The following is a 16607-nucleotide window of genomic DNA, read 5'->3' as shown; positions in this document are numbered from 1 at the left end:
TCTCGCAAGAGGCTGAGGGAAGCCGGAAATGCGCTGTACCAACTGCCATTGGAAGTGCAGTTGCTCAGATGTCGATAACAATGCGTGAAGACGCGACCCCGCTGCATGTGCACATTTGTTGCTGCGAAGTGATGCGCGCAGTGCTCACAAAATCCGTCTGCGAAACAAACGTCCATTCCAGCAACCATGGGTGACATCGGCGACATGACCAGCCCATCTCTTGCGACCACATACCAATACTACGAAGAAGACAAGCTCCAAGACTTCATCGACGCAGCCACCACACTTCGTGTACGTTTTTGACCCAGTATCACCGTCTATGAAGGAGCTAATGTGGGCGAATATAGCGCAAGCCTTCGAAGTTTGAGGGTAGCCTGAAGCTGCGTGGTCTGCAGCCGAGGGTCAGCATCGCCGACCTACGCAAGCGCTCTGGCATGTTTGGTGAGGCCAAGGAGGATACAAAGCAACAGATGAACCTCCAGTACGACAAGGACGGACGCAGCATGCACGCCGAGTAGAAAGCCGGGCGATGAATAAGCATAGGTTACAGCAGCCAATGATGTCCTTTGCAAGGAATTTCAAGCTCAGTGCTAGCGGTACTGTGGGGAGTCGAATCACAAATATCACAGCATTTGGCTGAGGGATCCGGAAATAAGCTGTCCAACTACTACTGGAAGTACAGCTGCTAAGTTATGGCCCTCACATCTCCCGGTGGTCCATGGTAAAGACGCCGCTAAAGTCGCCGACAGACAAAAACGTCGTGCCTAACCCACAGAGCGAAGGTTTGTGTCTCGTTGTGTGGGCATGCCGGCTCTGACTTTCAGCGCGCGTGAACTTGAGATTCACAAGGACTTCGTAGCCTCCATTTCAACCAGGATTTGGATCTCTCACCATGCAGTAGAGCTTGATGGTATCTCCATGATCATCGCAGGTCATCTCCTTCGCCAGCTTGAACCCCATGCGTTCATAAATGGCCATGTTCGGTTCAGCTCTGCTGCTCTCCAGATGGCACTTTCGGCCCTCTAGGGCCTCTACATCTGCCTGATCCGTGACATGCTTGAACAAAATCTTACCGACCCCCTGACCTTGCGTCTCCGGCAGCACAGTGACTATGTTGCAGAAGTAGTATCCTTTTTCATCGGTCCAGAGTGTCTTTTGAGCTTCTGCTTGAGCCGTCTTCCAGATGTAGTATCGCTTGGTATTGAGACCACCACGTCCATACCAGAGGTTCATCTTGACCTGCTCAAGCCAGAGCCACCAGCTTCCAAAGTAGTCACTCCATGTCTGCGGTGCAAATGGGTTGGTGGGAGCAAGCCAGCATGCGACCCCTAGAACCTTTGCTGAGGGATCCTCTCTGTCTTTCGCCACGTGGAAAAGTGCATACTTCATACCCCAGCGACATCGAATACCGAGACTGACTGAATTGCGCGTGAGCGAGAATGTGTTCCGATTGTTAGTCTTTAACGATCCAGTTGTTGTATGGATCCTCAGCGAAGGCGACCTGGATGCATTGTATTGCGCCTGGGATGTCTTTTTCTTCAAGCTGGATGACCTTGATCGGCATGGCAGCGTGAAGACGTGAAGACGTGAGTATGTCGAACGGCTCGCTCACTGTCAAAGGCATGATTTGGGAATGTCGCATGGGCATGGCATGCACGCCTATCGTGCCGTGCAGCCTCATTACCTAAGATGTTGGTGGAACGGGATGCAGGTGCAGACAAGGTCAGGGTCAAGCCTCACTTCAAGCTTCCGAGAGTTAACATCATGATTCCTTTCAAATCCGACTCGACTTCTTGCCCACCTGACAAGCTGATGAGAAGGTGTGCAGTGCTGTTGCGACCATCGCCGCGAGTGCTCGAATACCTCCTTCGCAAAGGGCGCATTCCTGCTTCGAGCATGGCCGTCGTTGCGGTGGAAGAGAAGAAGGAGGAACCGGAAATTCTCGCGCCTCCTCCCAAAACCGCCGTCACGCCCTGCGATCCCTGGCCACGACCATACATTCTCGACGGAGGGCTGCGGAGAGTTGCTCCTTATCACTTTACCTATAATACGTTCTGCAAAGAAAGATGGCGAGGCCGCGAAATCCTGGAGATCTTCCAGGATGAGTTTCGAGATCGGCCGGTCGAGTACTATGTATGTTGAAGAGGTGGAGCATACTCTGGACATTTGCCTGACTGACACGTGCAGCAAGGTGCGATCGAGAGCGGCGCCATCCACTTGAACGGCAAGCCTGTGCCTTCGACCGCGACCAAGGTCAAGAACGGCGACATCATCAGCCACACCCTCCACCGACACGAGCCTCCAGTCACTGCACAACCAATCGGTGTTGTGCACGAAGACGAAGACGTGATCATCATCAACAAGCCTGCGGGTGTGCCAGTGCATCCAGCAGGGCGATACAACTACAACTCCGTCATCGAGATCATGCGCGCAGAGCGAGGACACCAGTTCAAACCTTTGCCGTGCAACAGACTGGATCGATTGACGAGCGGTGTCATGTTCATCGGCAAGCACAAGAAAGCAGCTGAGAGGATCACCGAGCAGCTCATGGGAAGGACAGTGCGCAAAGAGTATGTCGCGAGAGTTATCGGAGAGTTCCCAGATGGTGATGTCGTCTGTGAACAACCGATTCTTCAGATCTCTCCAAAGCTCGGCCTGAACAGAGTGCGAGCCAATGGTAAAGAGGCGAGGACTGTGTTCAAGAAGCTGGCGTACTATCCTCCTCTCAATGGCCATGGCATCGGCTATAGCATTGTCCGCTGCCGACCTTTGACGGGACGAACACATCAGCTGCGCGTTCATCTTCAGTTCCTGGGACACCCAATCTCGAACGATCCGATATATAGCAACCAACGTGTCTGGGGCACCAATCTGGGTAAGGCGTCGAGTACAGGAGATGATGATGAAGACATTATCAGCAGGCTGTCGCGAATGGGCAAAGAAGATGTTGCAGAAGCCGTTGCTTACCACGATGAGATGGTGGACGAGTACAACCGCAAGAAGGCAGAAAAGATGACTGGAGAGCTATGCGAGATCTGCGACACGCCCCTCTACAGCGATCCAGGTGCGCACGAGCTGGGCATCTACCTTCACGCTCGCAAGTATGCAGACGCAGATGGAGCCTGGAGCTACGAGACACCCCTACCAGAGTGGGCATTACCGCCACCAGGCTACGAAGGACCGAAAGAAGCCAGCATGGAGAGTGATCCACTGGCCGTGGACGTGGAGAAGCTCAGCTTGAATGGGGTCTACGAGAGCATAGAGAAAGGCACTGCCACTGCTGCTTGAAAATGATTCCCGTCAATGCTGCTCTACAACTGGTACTTCAGATCGACAGGAGCGCCTTTGCTTGTCAACATCGCCTCAACCATCTCGAGATCAGCCAGTGCCTCCTCAGGGCTCAACCTCTTGTCCTGCGAGCCACTCAGCAGACCTTTAGCCCAGGCTACGACCTCCTGCTGAACATTGCTGGTGGCGTCTGCAGCACTCGTAATGCTTTCCTCTCCGCCAGCAGGCTTCACAGTCACTTTTGACGTGAAGATGTTGGTGCTCACGGCACCGCCTTCACAAGCCACGCTGAAATCACCGTCCATGAAGGTACTTCCCCACGAGATGGACACAGCTCCAATTGAGCCATTTTCAAGCTGCAGGATAGCAGTCATGGTATCGGCCGAGGGAAGGGGGTGCCGCAATCGCACTTGTGAAAGCTGATATCTGCTTGACCCTTGCTTCTTTGCCCACTGGTCGACGAATGACGGCCATCATGTGCACGCCAAAGTCCAGCAGATATCCTCCTTGATACTCCGGCTTCTGGCGCCATGCAGTGTTGGTGTACTTCCACCCGTCTGCGATGTGAAAATGTACCTTTGCATTGAGGACCTGGATCTTGCCGAGAGCCTGCACTTGCTCTGCTGCCTTGGCGAAAACGCCAGTGAAACGGAAGTTCTCTGCAACGGCGAACAAGACTTTGCTAGGATCTGTGTTATTTTTGCACCAGTCCAAGAGCTCAAGCGCCGTTGCGAGATCTTTGGCAAGAGGCTTCTCCGCGAGGACGTGGTTCCCTGCTGCCAGAGCTTGCGGATGAAGGTCGGGGCTGCTGGTATCGCGAGGGCAATGATGACCCCCTCGACATCTTCCCGTTCGAGGAGTTAGTTCCCTGTACGACATTTCGGAGTCTTCGGAATAAAGGTCCACGCCGGAGAGGTCCTTGGAGGCTTCCTGGGCCGACTTCAAAGTCCGAGAGTAGATGGCTTTGAGGCTGAGCTCATCACATGCCTGGACAGCTGGAAGGTGTTCATCGACCACTAATATGCCGCTGCCAATGATGGCCACGCCCATGCTCCGAGCCATTGCGAGGTAAGGATGAATCGCGAGTATAAAGTCCGATCCATCGCAAGTACGAGACGGCCATCATATATGCCGTTCCTCAACCTCAGCTTTATAGGGCTCCTTCGTTCCTAGGATTGAATGGATGTGCCATGCTCAGCCCCAGCCACTGAGACTGGCTATAGAAGTTCCACAGCTGTAGCCAAGTCTCTGCGGCTCAAAGCGAGCTGACACATAAGCATACAACAGATCCTATGCGGAGCGTAGATGCTCTCCCAGATTTATGACGACGATACTCCCGGGCAAGTGACTTGCACATCACTGGAGCATCACACCAGCATAAGTAGGAGCAAAGTTACCATTGTGAGCTGTTCTCGTCAGGATTGTTCCAGCTGGCCTGCCTGCGCCAGTCAATTCTTCCCGTCGCTAGTGGGAGACGCCCGGTAAGGGCCTTTCCGTGGCTGTTTCCATATCGCCAACGCGGAGACCACCACCGCTGTATGACAGCAATCTCCGTAAGACACTGCTAGGAAATCGTCAGGTCACGTCTGGTCAAGCCTGCTTTTCTCATTGAATCTCTTTCTAATCTGGCATGCCTCTGCCTCTTACGCCATTCTCGTCGCACATTCCATTGGCCTACAGCATCTGACCCGTTCTCTTTGTGCGCGGCCTGCAGTCGCATACACTTTGCGACAGAGACAAGCTTCAGACTGACAGGTGATGCAGCACAGCAGCAGATACCGCAATTACTTGCGACAACCAATCAGCTACACCATCCACTAGCGGAAGTCCCTTCTCCCGCCACCTCTCCGTTTGCATGGGCTCTCTCCACTCTACCGAACACCCCATATCAGGCAAGGCTCAAATAGCAATCATCCATGCCTGCAACTAGAATGGAGACTGCATGCCAAGTTCAAGGTTGCGTGCCCAGATCGAGGGTACGTACGGCAGTATCAGAGCTCTGTGGCCTGGACTGATAAGCCCATCACAACCATGTTGATATCCGATCATAGCGATGATCGCACGGGTATTGTCCCGGCAGACACATACAATCTGCATGATTGATTATCCTGTTGTTTGTAGTACTGTCGAGTTGCTGATAGCACTCGTCGAGCACGGCACAATTCCGTGGCCGAGCACGACAGGTCTAGCTGCAGTCTGACTATCATGTCGAGAGGCCATGTACACGGATATCTCTAGCCAACACATCGCAATGTTGCACGAATCAAATACTGTACGAGAAGCGAGAAGAACTGTTGAGTTGCTAAGGCTGGCCGATCATTTCCACCTGAGTAGAGCAAGAACGTACGCCAGCTAACGAACAATCTCGACAAGATGCGTACGTCCCTTGCTACTGGGCCTCAATGGCGAGATATCCTGCAGCGATTCGCACATGTCGCTCGCCTCTTTCGTGGCGAATGTCGCAAGATAGGCGGAGCTTCTGCCGGGAGTTGCCAAGCACGACTTTGAGTGCCTATCATGCAGTTCTCGAAGGTGACCTGGTAGATATATCCATTGACCTGAATCGCCATCAAGGTGTTTCGAAGTGGTTAATACTCCACGACACCCAGACGAGATGGCATCTACTCCGGAAGTCGTGGTACCCATCGAGGTCAACAAAGTCTTTGATACTTCCAAGGATACCTCGATCGATGAGAAGAAAACACCTATCGCTACCGACCTTGAGCTTGTTCCTTCGGAAAAAGATGGCGAGGTCGAAGTTTCATCGCACTGTGGTTACACTCCAGAACAGTACAAGAAAGTTCTCAGGAAGATAGGCATGTTTCCAGCGAACGGCCGACATATCCCCCTGCCACGTGCTAACTCCCGGCTAGATCGATTCCTCCTCCCCCTGATGTGGTTCTGCTATGGCATCCAGCAAACCGACAAAACCGCCCTCGGCACCCAGGCCATCTTCGGTCTTCGCGAGGACACCGGCCTTGTTGGACAGCAATACTCCTGGCTTACCACAATCTTCTATATCGCGTACCTCTGCGGAGAATTTCCTTCAAACTTTCTGCTCCAGCGCTGGTCCCTTGGCAAGTCTCTTAGTATCTACATGTTCTGCTGGGGAGTTGTGGTCACCTGCATCGGCGCTGCCCAGAACTGGTCCCATCTCATGGCGCTGAGAGCGCTGCAGGGATTCTTTGAGTGTACTATCTCTCCGGGATTTGTGTTGGTTATTGGGAGTTGGTATAGGACCGAGGAGCATAGCTCTAGGGCGTTGTTCTTCCAAAGTGCCAACGCTGGCTTCGGAATTATCGGCAATCTGAGTATGTATGGAATTGGGAGCCATGCGGAAGAGTACGGCGGCCTTGCGGCATGGAGGTGCATCAGTCTCTTTCTCGGGGCATGCACTGTTGTGCTGTCACTGATTTGTTTTGGGCTGCTTGGAAGTCCGAAGGAAGTATTCTGGTTGTCGAGTGAGGAGAGGATGATTGCGTCAGTGCTTTCCGGTGCCATTGATCGTCAGGTCCATATGCTGACAGGGTTTGAAGGCAATCTCGTGTTGTCCAGAACAAAGCCGGACGAGACGTCACTGGCGTGAAGTGGGCATGGTACCAAGTCGGCGAAGCATTCAGAGACCCCCAGCTCTGGTTCTGCATGGTCAACGCCTTCCTCTCTTCAGTTCCGAACGGGTAGGTTCTCCTCAATCTCCAGCGCATACCCTATCACTAACACCCCTCAGCTGCCTCACAACATTCGGCAGCATCATCAACAAGTCCTTCGGCTTCACCGAACTCCAGGTCCTCCTCGTCGAAATTCCCCGCTCCGTGATCTCAGTCCTCATCTTCGTGGCCGTCGGCTTCTATACTCGCAACGTCCCCAATCGCAGAATGTTCGTCATGGCTGCTGCCTGCGTCCCACCCTTCGTCGGGCTCCTGGCAATGTCCATGCTACCCAACACACAGCAGTACAAATGGACGAAATGGGGCATGTACCTCATCACCGTGCCCTTTGTGCTGGCGATGTTCTTGGCTTGGACTCTTATCCCTTCGAACGTCGCCGGCAGGACGAAGAAGACAATCATCAGCTCCGCGACGTTCGTGGGCTATTGTGTCGGGAACATGGTGGGCGCGCAGATCTTCAAGGAGGCGGATGCGCCAAGGTATGTTCCGGGCACGGTTGGAGCTTGTGTCTGCTTGGGACTCGAGGGACTGTTGATTTGTGCGTGGAGAGGTTATTACATGTGGCAGAACTGGAAGCGAGATAAGGCTGCTGCTGCGAGTGGATTGAGCAAGGAGGAACAGGAGAGGGTTGGACAGGGGATGGGAGAGGCGAATATGACGGACCTCGAGGTGAGTACTGATTGTGCTGCGCTTACATCGGCGGAGGCTTACTGACGTCTTTTCCAGAATCCGCATTTTAGATATACCTTGTGATGTGCGGAGACCATGATGGAGTTCTCTGTTGGGCAGCAATACTGTATAGATCACAACGAAGAGCACGGCCGATTCTGCATTGCGAGACAAGTGGTTTCCGTGGAACTGAGCAGTTACATGTACACTTGCTTTTGAAAGGTCACAACGTCCTCATTATCAGTATCGAAAAGCCAGAAAAGCTGCTGCAGTGCTGTCACCGATACTACTCGTAATGTCAGGTTTTAGTTCATGGGCACGCGTCGAGGGCGTTCAAGGAGACATCTGGGGTGACGTTGCAAGCGAAAGCGTGGGAGCTTCCCATCTCATTGCAGTGGATCGACGTCTCAGCGAGAATGTCAATGTAATTAAGCGCCATATAGGCGCAGTCCCAAGCTCGTGTCTCCACGAGCTACCAGCCCTACTCAAGGTCTTCCGGACGTAGTATAGTGGCGACAGTAGTGTCCATGCCATGCATCTCCTTCGCAAACCGACAACTCTCACCATTGATGCAGCCAATGCCCCTCAAAGAGCCCTCGGTCATCTTGGGATAAGGACAATGGTGACCATAGATGCAATCAAACTCCAGACAGGAAGCCCCCTTCTTGCAGACAGTCTCTCGAGCAACGACACGTAGCCACTTTAGATCGTCCTTCGATAGCTTGGTATCGTGCTTGTGCGGACAGTTGCCATTGCCACTGTTCCAATGACAGCAGCCGCGGCCGATGTAATGCTGATTGCAGTACTTCATCTTCTTGAGCTCATACACTCGGTCGTGGTGGTATTCCATGTGAGCGTCCACGCGGTAGCCGTCCTTGTTCTGGCGGATGACCGGACCTGTAGCGATCTTGGCATCGGATGGCTTCTTGGTCAGATCCTGTAGTGGCAGTCCAGCAGACGCACGCGCAACGTTGGCCCAACCGCCGCCGCGAGTACCACCAGTAGGAGCTGCAACAGCCGGAGTATCAGACACGGCTGTTGACGAAGCGATCGAGTTGGTGCGTGTGAGATCGCCGCGAACAGACGGAGCTGGAGTCGTTATGCCAGGCGGAGGCAAGGTCTTCGGACTGTAGAGGGGAGTGTCTGGTACTGGAGTACGCGAAGCTGGGGTGAACACGCCGCTGGCGGGATTGAAGGAGTTCTTAGAATCGTGTCGATCGCGCGGCAGATCAGTGAGTAGGTCTGGTGGTGTCAGGTTGATCTTGCTCTCTCGGAACAGGCCATCGAGCTTCTTCTTGTTGAATGGCAGCTTTGCTAGTTCCTTCTCGAATTTGACGCCCTCCAGAAGAGTAACACGACTGCGTGCCTCATCATCGAAAGCATAGCCTTCAAGCAGGCGTGCAAAGCCGTTATCGTGACTGCAACCAAAGAGTATGTGCCGACATTGGTAGTTCCAGATATGCAGCTTGAACTCTGCGTTCATCTTGAAATCGGCCCTGTCCTTGCTTGGGCCAACATCGATGAAGTTGAAAAGGTCGCCGCTGTTTGTGAAGCCGCGGACAAAGTCAGTGATGATCTCCGGTGAGCTTACAAGGCCAGCACGTCGGCAGGTTTCGGCAAGGCCGTTGACGTTGGCGTAAATCCGTGCGACGACCTTGAAGTCGGAAGGACAGTCTTTCAATGTCGTCTTCGCCCATTCATGAACGGTGTTCCTGAGTTGCTTGGCTGCCTCCTGACCACCTTTCTCGCCAAGACGAAGGAGAACATTGTTAAAGACCATGCCGTCTCCGTCGATGAGGATCAGCATGAAGGCTTCACGGTTCTGCGAGGAGACTGTCAGTACAGGTTCGTTGGCAAGCTGACTGCGAGGCAGTGGCGTAGCGGTCAGAGGAGGGATCGCCCAATACTTACAAGCATCTCCGTCATGCGGTGCATATAGCTCCGATACATCTCCTCGTTGTTACTCGGTTGCGTTGATCGGTTGCTGCGTTCTTCTTCGAGCTGACGAAGCAGTTCATCGTGTTTTCCTTCAAGGAAGGCATATCGAGCTAAGATTTCCTGCACTCGTTAGCAGCGTAACCGGCTGATCTTGCTATGAGCAGTAAGTACCTCAGTCAATTTGTCCTTCGTCGACTCCTTATCCTTGAGCCACTCGAAGCGCTGATATAACCCAGCCGCCGAGCCATTGTTCTCAATTGGGGGCGTCGCAACACCATTGCTGCGGACGCCATTGCTGAAGAAGCGACTGCCACTCACTCCACCCAAGCCAGCGAGATGGACGTTACCGTTGCTGTTTGTGGCGCTGAGGCCGTTCATCGAGCTTGCCAATGAGCCACTGCGGCGAGGAGTGCCTATGGGATCTAGCGAGGCCATGCTGAAGTTGAGTGGGATATCGAGATCAGGGTCCGAGTCGGCTGACGGTGCTAGCATGGCTGCTTGCAGTGATTGCGATGATGAGCGATGAATGTCTTGCTGGCGGCAGTGTTTCCGAAGTTAAGTCGGTGGTGGATGAAGTTGGTGAAAAAAGTGATGGCGGCCGGATTCTCGAAGCGGAAGGATTAGAGTTTTGGAAGACTTTCTCTGTGATGCGAAGTGAGGATGATGGATGTGTCGCCAATGCCGGTGGGATGGTGGAGTGTGTCGCGAGGACGGAGGTGGTGTGGGCGTGGCGATGGCGATGTGGCAGGTCTGGCTGTCTGCTTCCTGATATGTGCCCAGAGAGAAAGGTCGGGATCCAGAAGCCTTGACCGCGACGCGCACAGACGGCGGGACGCGAGCGGAAAGCAGGGAAGCAGCGTTTGCAAGCGACGCCAGCAGCTGGAAAGTGCGGCAACTTCACTCGTTGGCACTGCAGGAGGCCTTCCGCGCAGACGACTTTCAAACGGCGTCAGGAACGCGGTGAGCGCTCTGCGATGTGCTGAATGCGCCAGTGCGCGTTGTGATGGACTGGTGCTGTTTCACAGCGTCAAAACTTCTCACGAATCGAGCTTAGCCTTGGCGGCGCGGTGTAACACGCGAGACGTGCACAACTCGAGTGGCGTTGTCTGTCTCTCGGAAGATGGCGTGAAGCAACAAAGCGCGTGCTGGCAACGCAGAGCCGGTCTTGTCGGATATGGATCGCGGATGTGGAGGACCTGGGGCAGCTATTGGGAATGTTTGTGCTGGGTCACGTCTTTTTGAGATGTCAGCCAATTCACGTCTCAACTTCGGCTCGAGGTGACATCAGTTGGCGATCATGCTCGACCAGGATGCTCCCAAGTCAATATTACTACCTCTCACACAATGCTACAGAGCAAAGGGATCGGCGGTTTTGTATGCACGAGATGCGTCGCCTTGACTCACCCCATACCTTAACCCGGTCGCAGCTCCATCTGGCTCGGGCGCCTACAGCAGCAATATGGTCCTTACCACGCGGAAAGCTCTTTGCTCTTATGCATAGAGCCGCTGCAACTCTATTGCGTCTTCTCTCTACAACCGAGTATCAGCAAAAACAGTAATGATCGAAACGATGAGTGAGCACCTACAGTCTAGCTCTAGTCAGAGGTATGAGAACACTACAGGTGAAGAGAAACCTGGTAGTCGGACTCTTGCCAAGAAGTCGAGTTGTCCCAACCACTGGTCTCGTGTTGCTGTCGGACCAATGCGGAACCTGCCAATATGCCTTGTTCATCAAGTCGCCTCATTCTTATTCTTTCTTCCACTCTTCAAACTCCTCGGCCAAGTGCTCCTTGAGCTTGGAAATCTTGTTTCCAAAATTCTTTCCGCAACGCCAACAATGCATGTCCGCCGGCAAGTGGCGGTAGTTCCTCCTGTGGTCATCCTCCGGCAGTGGGAATTGGTCCAGTGATACGAAGAAATCTGTCGTAAAGGAAAGGTAGTGGTTGATCTTCTTCATCGGCTCGCTAACCATGTCGCGGGACAGAACGTGGATATGGACATGATTCATGCTTGGATTCGCGTGGATACCAGAAATGACCTCCTTCGACCAGTCGCGCCCTGTAGGCAGCTCATCCGGCGGGTCCTCCGCTTCCATAGCCTCCATCCTCGCCCGCTCTGACTTGGAGTGCTTCCCAAAGTTCCGCCGTAGCTCTTCTGCAACGATGCCACGAACCTTCTTCTCTTCCTGCTTGCACTCTTCGAGGAATCGTACATTATCGAAAGCGTCCTGTGGTCTTAGCACATTCTTTTTCGGATCCCGCGGAAGGATGAGCAAGTGTATCCAAGCTTTAGGAAAGAGGTCTCTGATGATCGTGAACTTGTCGTTGAAGCGTACAACCCGGCTCTGTGGAAAGGACGCTGGGTCTATGGTGTATGCTGCTAGGCCATCGCGTCCAGAGAAGATGGTCTGCTTGGTCGGTGCATCGGTGTTGCTCGCAGTCTGTTTCTTTTTGGGCTTCATCATCTCTGTGACTATATCAGATATCAGACATCATGAAGACGACCTAAGGAGAAGCTGGCGTACAGGCATTGGGTCGTTCAGAAGGTGGAGACTGGTTCGTTGGCTGCTGGCCAGGAACAGCTGTGCCTGTGACATGCTCACGCGTCGGATCTTCGAAATCGTCTGCTGACGCCCGGTTCGTGGCCATCGTGGGTATACGTCGGACGCGTAGGATGCGCGACGTGGGAGAGCACAGTCACCGTGTGGGAGTGAATCGAAACATGTGAAAGCCGATGTTGTTTTGGTGAGTCGAGTATTGGAAGAGCAAACCCCACCCTGTCAGAGGGGCGATGAGTGCTCGAGCCTCGAAGGCTGCCGAAGCTCCGTGATCGCATCATGCATACAGTAGGTTCTATGTCGCGCTGCGCGTCTTCCACTGAAGTGTTTCCATTCACTTTCTTGACACCACACTAACACACTCGCTCTGCTGCCTTGCTTGTGCTTTGCTCCTTTTGCAACGACATGTAATACTACACTAGCTCTTCGACATCATAACCGACATGCCTACCTCACGATCGTCTCGCAAACAGAGCCGTTTGGCCTTCACGCCACTACCGTCTTCATCACCAGCAGCGAAGGACTACCACCAGCAGATACGCGATCGCGCCGCCGCTGTGACTCTCGACAGCTCTCCCAGCTCGGCAAAGCGGCGTAAGGTCTCCACGATCCCAACACCTGCCCCGTCACTGGAGAGACCGCTCAAGGCTTCAAAGGAACCCGTGTCTGATCATGATAGTGATGATGAACCGATCCAGCCTACACAGCGCAAGTCCCGCACTCGTTCTCAGCAGCAACGCCTAGACTTCAGTAGCGCCCGCGATCCTGAGAGCTTCCACTCCCCAGTGAGACTGCCTTCCACGCGTGTGAGGTCTTCCGGCTCGGCGCAGAAAGGCTTGTTCAGCTCCGAGGGACAGCACGCGCTTGTGGACCTGTCCAGCGACTCCGAGTCGGAGCTGCCCGTCCTCAAGAAGGCAGTGGCGAAGCCTCGCAGGCCAGCCGCTGAGGAGAAAGAGGAAGCACCTGCAGAGGACGACGAAGACGAAGAAAGCGACGTGGTAACATCGACTGCGATACGTAGGAGACAGAAGCGAGTACTGCAAGAGAGTGAAGACGAAGACGGAATGCCAACGACGAGTGGCAAGCAGAAGCGGAAGCCAAAGCGTAGGGGCTCTCACAGCAGCTTCATCGTTGATTCACCACCGGCGGCAATCGAGAGTGAGGATGACGACGTGATTGAAGTAGAGCGACCAAGCCGGAAGCGGCGGAGGCAGGCGAGCGAAAGCGAGGAAGAGGCCGAACAGGACGATGCAGACGCGCCAAAGACGCCAAGCAGACGGAGACTAAAGCAGCGGAGAGTGCTGTCGCAGCAGGAAAGAGAAGATCTAGCCGAGGATATGGGTGATCTTGGGGCCAGCAGCGATTTCGAATTCAACCCGACGACCTCTCAATCGACTCAAAAGAGTGCTAGACAAGCTGCACTGGACAGGCTCAAACGCAAGCGAACAGGCCAATTACCGCAGGTGGTGGAAGATGACAACGAGGAGCTCGAGGATGATGGAGGCCAAGAGCAGGAAGAGATCCCTGACGACGGGGAGGATGATGAGGATGAGGACGAGGTACAAATCACAAGCAGCCGCCACATATTCAAGCCGGACGAAAACGACGATGACTTTGTGGTTGAAGAAGAAGAGGAAGGACCAGTTGGAGTACCAGATCATGGCTTGCCGATCGAGTTCACCAAGTACGCTTCTATGAAGCCAAAGGAGCTGTTCAAGTACGCAGTTGAGTGGATGGTACAGAAGAAGATCAACCCTGCGTTCAAGAGCGATGATCAGCTCTACGATCTCACATTCAGAAAGCTCGATGACGAAGTGCGAGGGCTTGCTGGGTCGAAGTTCACATCGTCCGCGTGGAAGCCCGATTTCACTCTCGCTTTACAAGCACGACCTGAGATCGCCTTCGAGCAGCTCGATCGCTCGGCCGCAGAGCACTACCTTCGAGATAAGTGCGACGCTTGCAATCGCAGTAACCATCCAGCAACTTGGGAGATTCAATTCCGCGGTCAACCATATCACCGAAACACTCTGGAAGATGTTGCGAATGACGACGACGAGGGTGAGCACGAGGATTCCGACTCCGATTCTGACGCCGAGGGCGACCGGGCAGACAGGCCAGCGTGGGATGCCCAAGACCGTGAGATTGTGCCAGAAACACATATCTTCTATGTTGGCAAGTTCTGCAAGAGCAACGCGGAAACAGCGCACAACCTTCAACACTGGCGTCACGCTCTGAACCAATGGGTGCTCACTTTCCTCACTGGGAGAGGGTATTTCCACGCGGAGCGCATCGTCGAGCGTGATCGGTGGAACACCAAGAAGAGGCGCAAGTATGCAAACAAGATCGTCGACCAGATGGAGCGTGATGGTGAGATTAAGCGATTATGGCGGAGCTTCAGGGATCAAGTCGATGTGGCGAGGCAGTCCAAGGAGGGTGGTCGGTTCGCCCAAGGTAGTCCTTGATGGGGTTTGGCACAAGAGGACGGGTCGCAGCTGAGATACTGACCTGCTTTGTTCATACCTCCACACAATCGACTACGCGGGTGATAGCTCACGCTCGCCGAAATGCGAGACATGGTAGACTGTCTTGAAAGGCGAGTTCGATTCGAGGCAATCGCGAGGTCCCGAGGTCTTAGGGATTGGAGGAAGGCGCGACTTCAACGTATCCGAAGCGGCGTGCCTTCCTTTGCTACGACTTGGTCCATGTGGCACCACAACTCTAATTGAAAGACACTTCCCGTCGTCTCATCCGATTCGAACTATCATTTGTTGACCTGTACTTCCCGCGATCGACAGAGCAGTTGCGACCGCGCCGCCGCTTATGGCAGCTTCAGCTTCAGCAAGCATGACAGCAGTAACGCCAAGTGCGGAAGTGATCGCACTTGCCACCTCAGTGCTGCGATCGAAACCCGAGGAGCTATCTGCAGGAGGTGAGCAGATCCACTTCACACTTCCCACTGCTTACTGACGTCGTGCAGAATACATCCGTCTCCTGAAACAACATGTGGCGAAAGGCAAGCGAGACCTCGCCATCAGCAGCCAGCACCGCCATCTGGACAGGTCTTCGTACTGGCGCTCAGAGGCCGAACGTATGAAGGAAGCGGTGAAGGCCTGGGAGAACCACGGTGCCGACCTGCAAAGAGAGCTTGACGCCATGAAGGGCAAAAGTGATGCACCAAGACCTTCAAGCCCAAACAAGAAGCGGAAGAAAGTTGATGAAGATACAATCCCAGTGCCGCGTTCGCCCAAGAAGTCGAAGACGAATGTGACCACACCATCAACTGTTTCTGGTGGCCTTCATCTTCCGGAAGACCAAGAATTCAGCCAAGCTGGAGAGACAGGTATATTGTCCAGTGTCTCCTGCTGCAGAACCGTGAAGCTGACATGTGCCAGGCGACACTTTGTTACGCAGCGTTTACCATATCCATGCCATTGTCAGAAGCAATCTCAAAACGGAATCGCTGGAGCTAGCCTACCAGCTTCAGAAGGCTTCAGCTACATTACCGGCAATCGTACTGCAGCAATTTCGGGATGCTCATGCCACAACTCAGGACGACCTGAAGTCAGTCCTCAGCGTTGCAAGCCGAACTGTGGTGTCAATACTCGTGGGCTTCAACAGGCTGAGCCACATTCCAGAAGGGGTTGCGGTACAGAACAGAATCATCTATGCTATCGTGCAGTTGTTCAAGGACTTCCTTGCGGGACTCGAGCAGCTTTCTAAGGCTGAAGCATGTGAGGGTCAATCTGGCAAACCTGCCTCATCCACACAGAAGCAGATCGACAAATCGAAGGCCAAGATCAAATCCAAGGTGCCAACAGCAAGAGAGACTTCATCGCTTAGCATGTACACTTCGTTCCTGTGCGGTGTCGTCGACTCACTAGACTCGAAGCTGGATTCAAACAAATCCTTGTTCGAAGGCATCAGCTACTGTGTCCTTGACAGACTGGGCAACCGGCTGTTCACCACCGTCTTCGGGCATTCGCGAGGAGCGACAACGGAGGGGGAGATCTTGCAAAGTAGGGAGAGCGAGGACGAGATCGAGGATCCCGGGCAGCCGCCACTGAACGAGATACAACTGAAGCAAGTCCGGATCGAAGCACCATACCTCATTCACCTCTTGAACAAAATCATGTCGTTGGCGCCGGCATATTTCGGGTCGACGTCGAACAGCAAAGCGGGCAAGACGAAGTCGAGCAAGACAGCTTCGAAGGGTGTTTTGTCGATTGCAGCAAAGGAGTGCTTGCAGCGGACGTTGGTGAATGGTATCTTCGGTATGGAAGGAAGGGATGAAGACGACCCTTTCATGGATTTCTTGAGTATGCCTTCGGCTGCTGAGGATATCCCGACGCCAAAGGTCAAGGAGGCCGACATTCAGGAGTGGTTCAAGGAGGAAGTCTGGCGCGTGCTGGGCTGGGGTATCCTGGCTCATGAGAAGATTTGACGCAGTTGTCATCACATGGTCGTCGCTCGAACGATAGAAATGATCA

General features: G+C 53.8%; 10 protein-coding genes across 10 annotated transcripts; 5 read left to right on the top strand and 5 right to left on the bottom strand.

The window, feature by feature from the left end:
* Nucleotides 1-186: 186 nt before the first annotated feature.
* On the top strand, nt 187-518 carry CLAFUR5_03500 (uncharacterized protein; the record flags this gene model as incomplete). Its single annotated transcript, XM_047902648.1, has 2 exons — nt 187-291; nt 348-518. The coding sequence occupies 2 exons, from the start codon at nt 187-189 to the stop codon at nt 516-518; spliced, it is 276 nt and encodes a 91-aa protein (XP_047757808.1).
* A 349-nt stretch (nt 519-867) lies between these two features.
* Nucleotides 868-1389, bottom strand: CLAFUR5_03499 (uncharacterized protein; the record flags this gene model as incomplete). The annotated part of the gene is made up of 1 exon (XM_047902647.1): nt 868-1389. One exon carries the CDS (start codon nt 1387-1389, stop codon nt 868-870), a length of 522 nt encoding a protein of 173 aa, XP_047758490.1.
* Nucleotides 1390-1764: 375 nt separating this feature from the next.
* Nucleotides 1765-3288, top strand: CLAFUR5_03498 (uncharacterized protein; the record flags this gene model as incomplete). The annotated part of the gene is made up of 2 exons (XM_047902646.1): nt 1765-2133; nt 2188-3288. 2 exons carry the CDS (start codon nt 1765-1767, stop codon nt 3286-3288), a joined length of 1470 nt encoding a protein of 489 aa, XP_047758489.1.
* A 23-nt stretch (nt 3289-3311) lies between these two features.
* On the bottom strand, nt 3312-3593 carry CLAFUR5_03497 (uncharacterized protein; the record flags this gene model as incomplete). Its single annotated transcript, XM_047902645.1, has 1 exon — nt 3312-3593. One exon carries the CDS (start codon nt 3591-3593, stop codon nt 3312-3314), a length of 282 nt encoding a protein of 93 aa, XP_047758494.1.
* A 46-nt stretch (nt 3594-3639) lies between these two features.
* CLAFUR5_03496 (uncharacterized protein) lies at nt 3640-4350 on the bottom strand (the record flags this gene model as incomplete). Its single annotated transcript, XM_047902644.1, has 1 exon — nt 3640-4350. One exon carries the CDS (start codon nt 4348-4350, stop codon nt 3640-3642), a length of 711 nt encoding a protein of 236 aa, XP_047758493.1.
* A 1552-nt stretch (nt 4351-5902) lies between these two features.
* Nucleotides 5903-7709, top strand: CLAFUR5_03495 (uncharacterized protein; the record flags this gene model as incomplete). Its single annotated transcript, XM_047902643.1, has 4 exons — nt 5903-6768; nt 6825-6965; nt 7016-7625; nt 7683-7709. The coding sequence occupies 4 exons, from the start codon at nt 5903-5905 to the stop codon at nt 7707-7709; spliced, it is 1644 nt and encodes a 547-aa protein (XP_047757598.1).
* A 397-nt stretch (nt 7710-8106) lies between these two features.
* CLAFUR5_03494 (uncharacterized protein) lies at nt 8107-10055 on the bottom strand (the record flags this gene model as incomplete). Its single annotated transcript, XM_047902642.1, has 3 exons — nt 8107-9447; nt 9537-9683; nt 9735-10055. 3 exons carry the CDS (start codon nt 10053-10055, stop codon nt 8107-8109), a joined length of 1809 nt encoding a protein of 602 aa, XP_047758491.1.
* A 1255-nt stretch (nt 10056-11310) lies between these two features.
* On the bottom strand, nt 11311-12211 carry CLAFUR5_03493 (Aprataxin-like protein; the record flags this gene model as incomplete). Its single annotated transcript, XM_047902641.1, has 2 exons — nt 11311-12035; nt 12088-12211. The coding sequence occupies 2 exons, from the start codon at nt 12209-12211 to the stop codon at nt 11311-11313; spliced, it is 849 nt and encodes a 282-aa protein (XP_047757599.1).
* Nucleotides 12212-12563: 352 nt separating this feature from the next.
* On the top strand, nt 12564-14582 carry CLAFUR5_03492 (uncharacterized protein; the record flags this gene model as incomplete). Its single annotated transcript, XM_047902640.1, has 1 exon — nt 12564-14582. The coding sequence occupies one exon, from the start codon at nt 12564-12566 to the stop codon at nt 14580-14582; it is 2019 nt and encodes a 672-aa protein (XP_047758497.1).
* A 358-nt stretch (nt 14583-14940) lies between these two features.
* On the top strand, nt 14941-16561 carry CLAFUR5_03491 (uncharacterized protein; the record flags this gene model as incomplete). The annotated part of the gene is made up of 3 exons (XM_047902639.1): nt 14941-15049; nt 15098-15460; nt 15513-16561. The coding sequence occupies 3 exons, from the start codon at nt 14941-14943 to the stop codon at nt 16559-16561; spliced, it is 1521 nt and encodes a 506-aa protein (XP_047758496.1).
* Nucleotides 16562-16607: the final 46 nt, after the last annotated feature.

The sequence above is a fragment of the Fulvia fulva genome, chromosome 2 (genome assembly GCF_020509005.1).
Source record: "Fulvia fulva chromosome 2, complete sequence".
NCBI lineage: Eukaryota > Fungi > Ascomycota > Dothideomycetes > Mycosphaerellales > Mycosphaerellaceae > Fulvia > Fulvia fulva.
The sequence above is the reverse complement of the archived record's forward strand: the minus strand, read 5'-3'. Positions and strand labels throughout refer to the sequence as shown.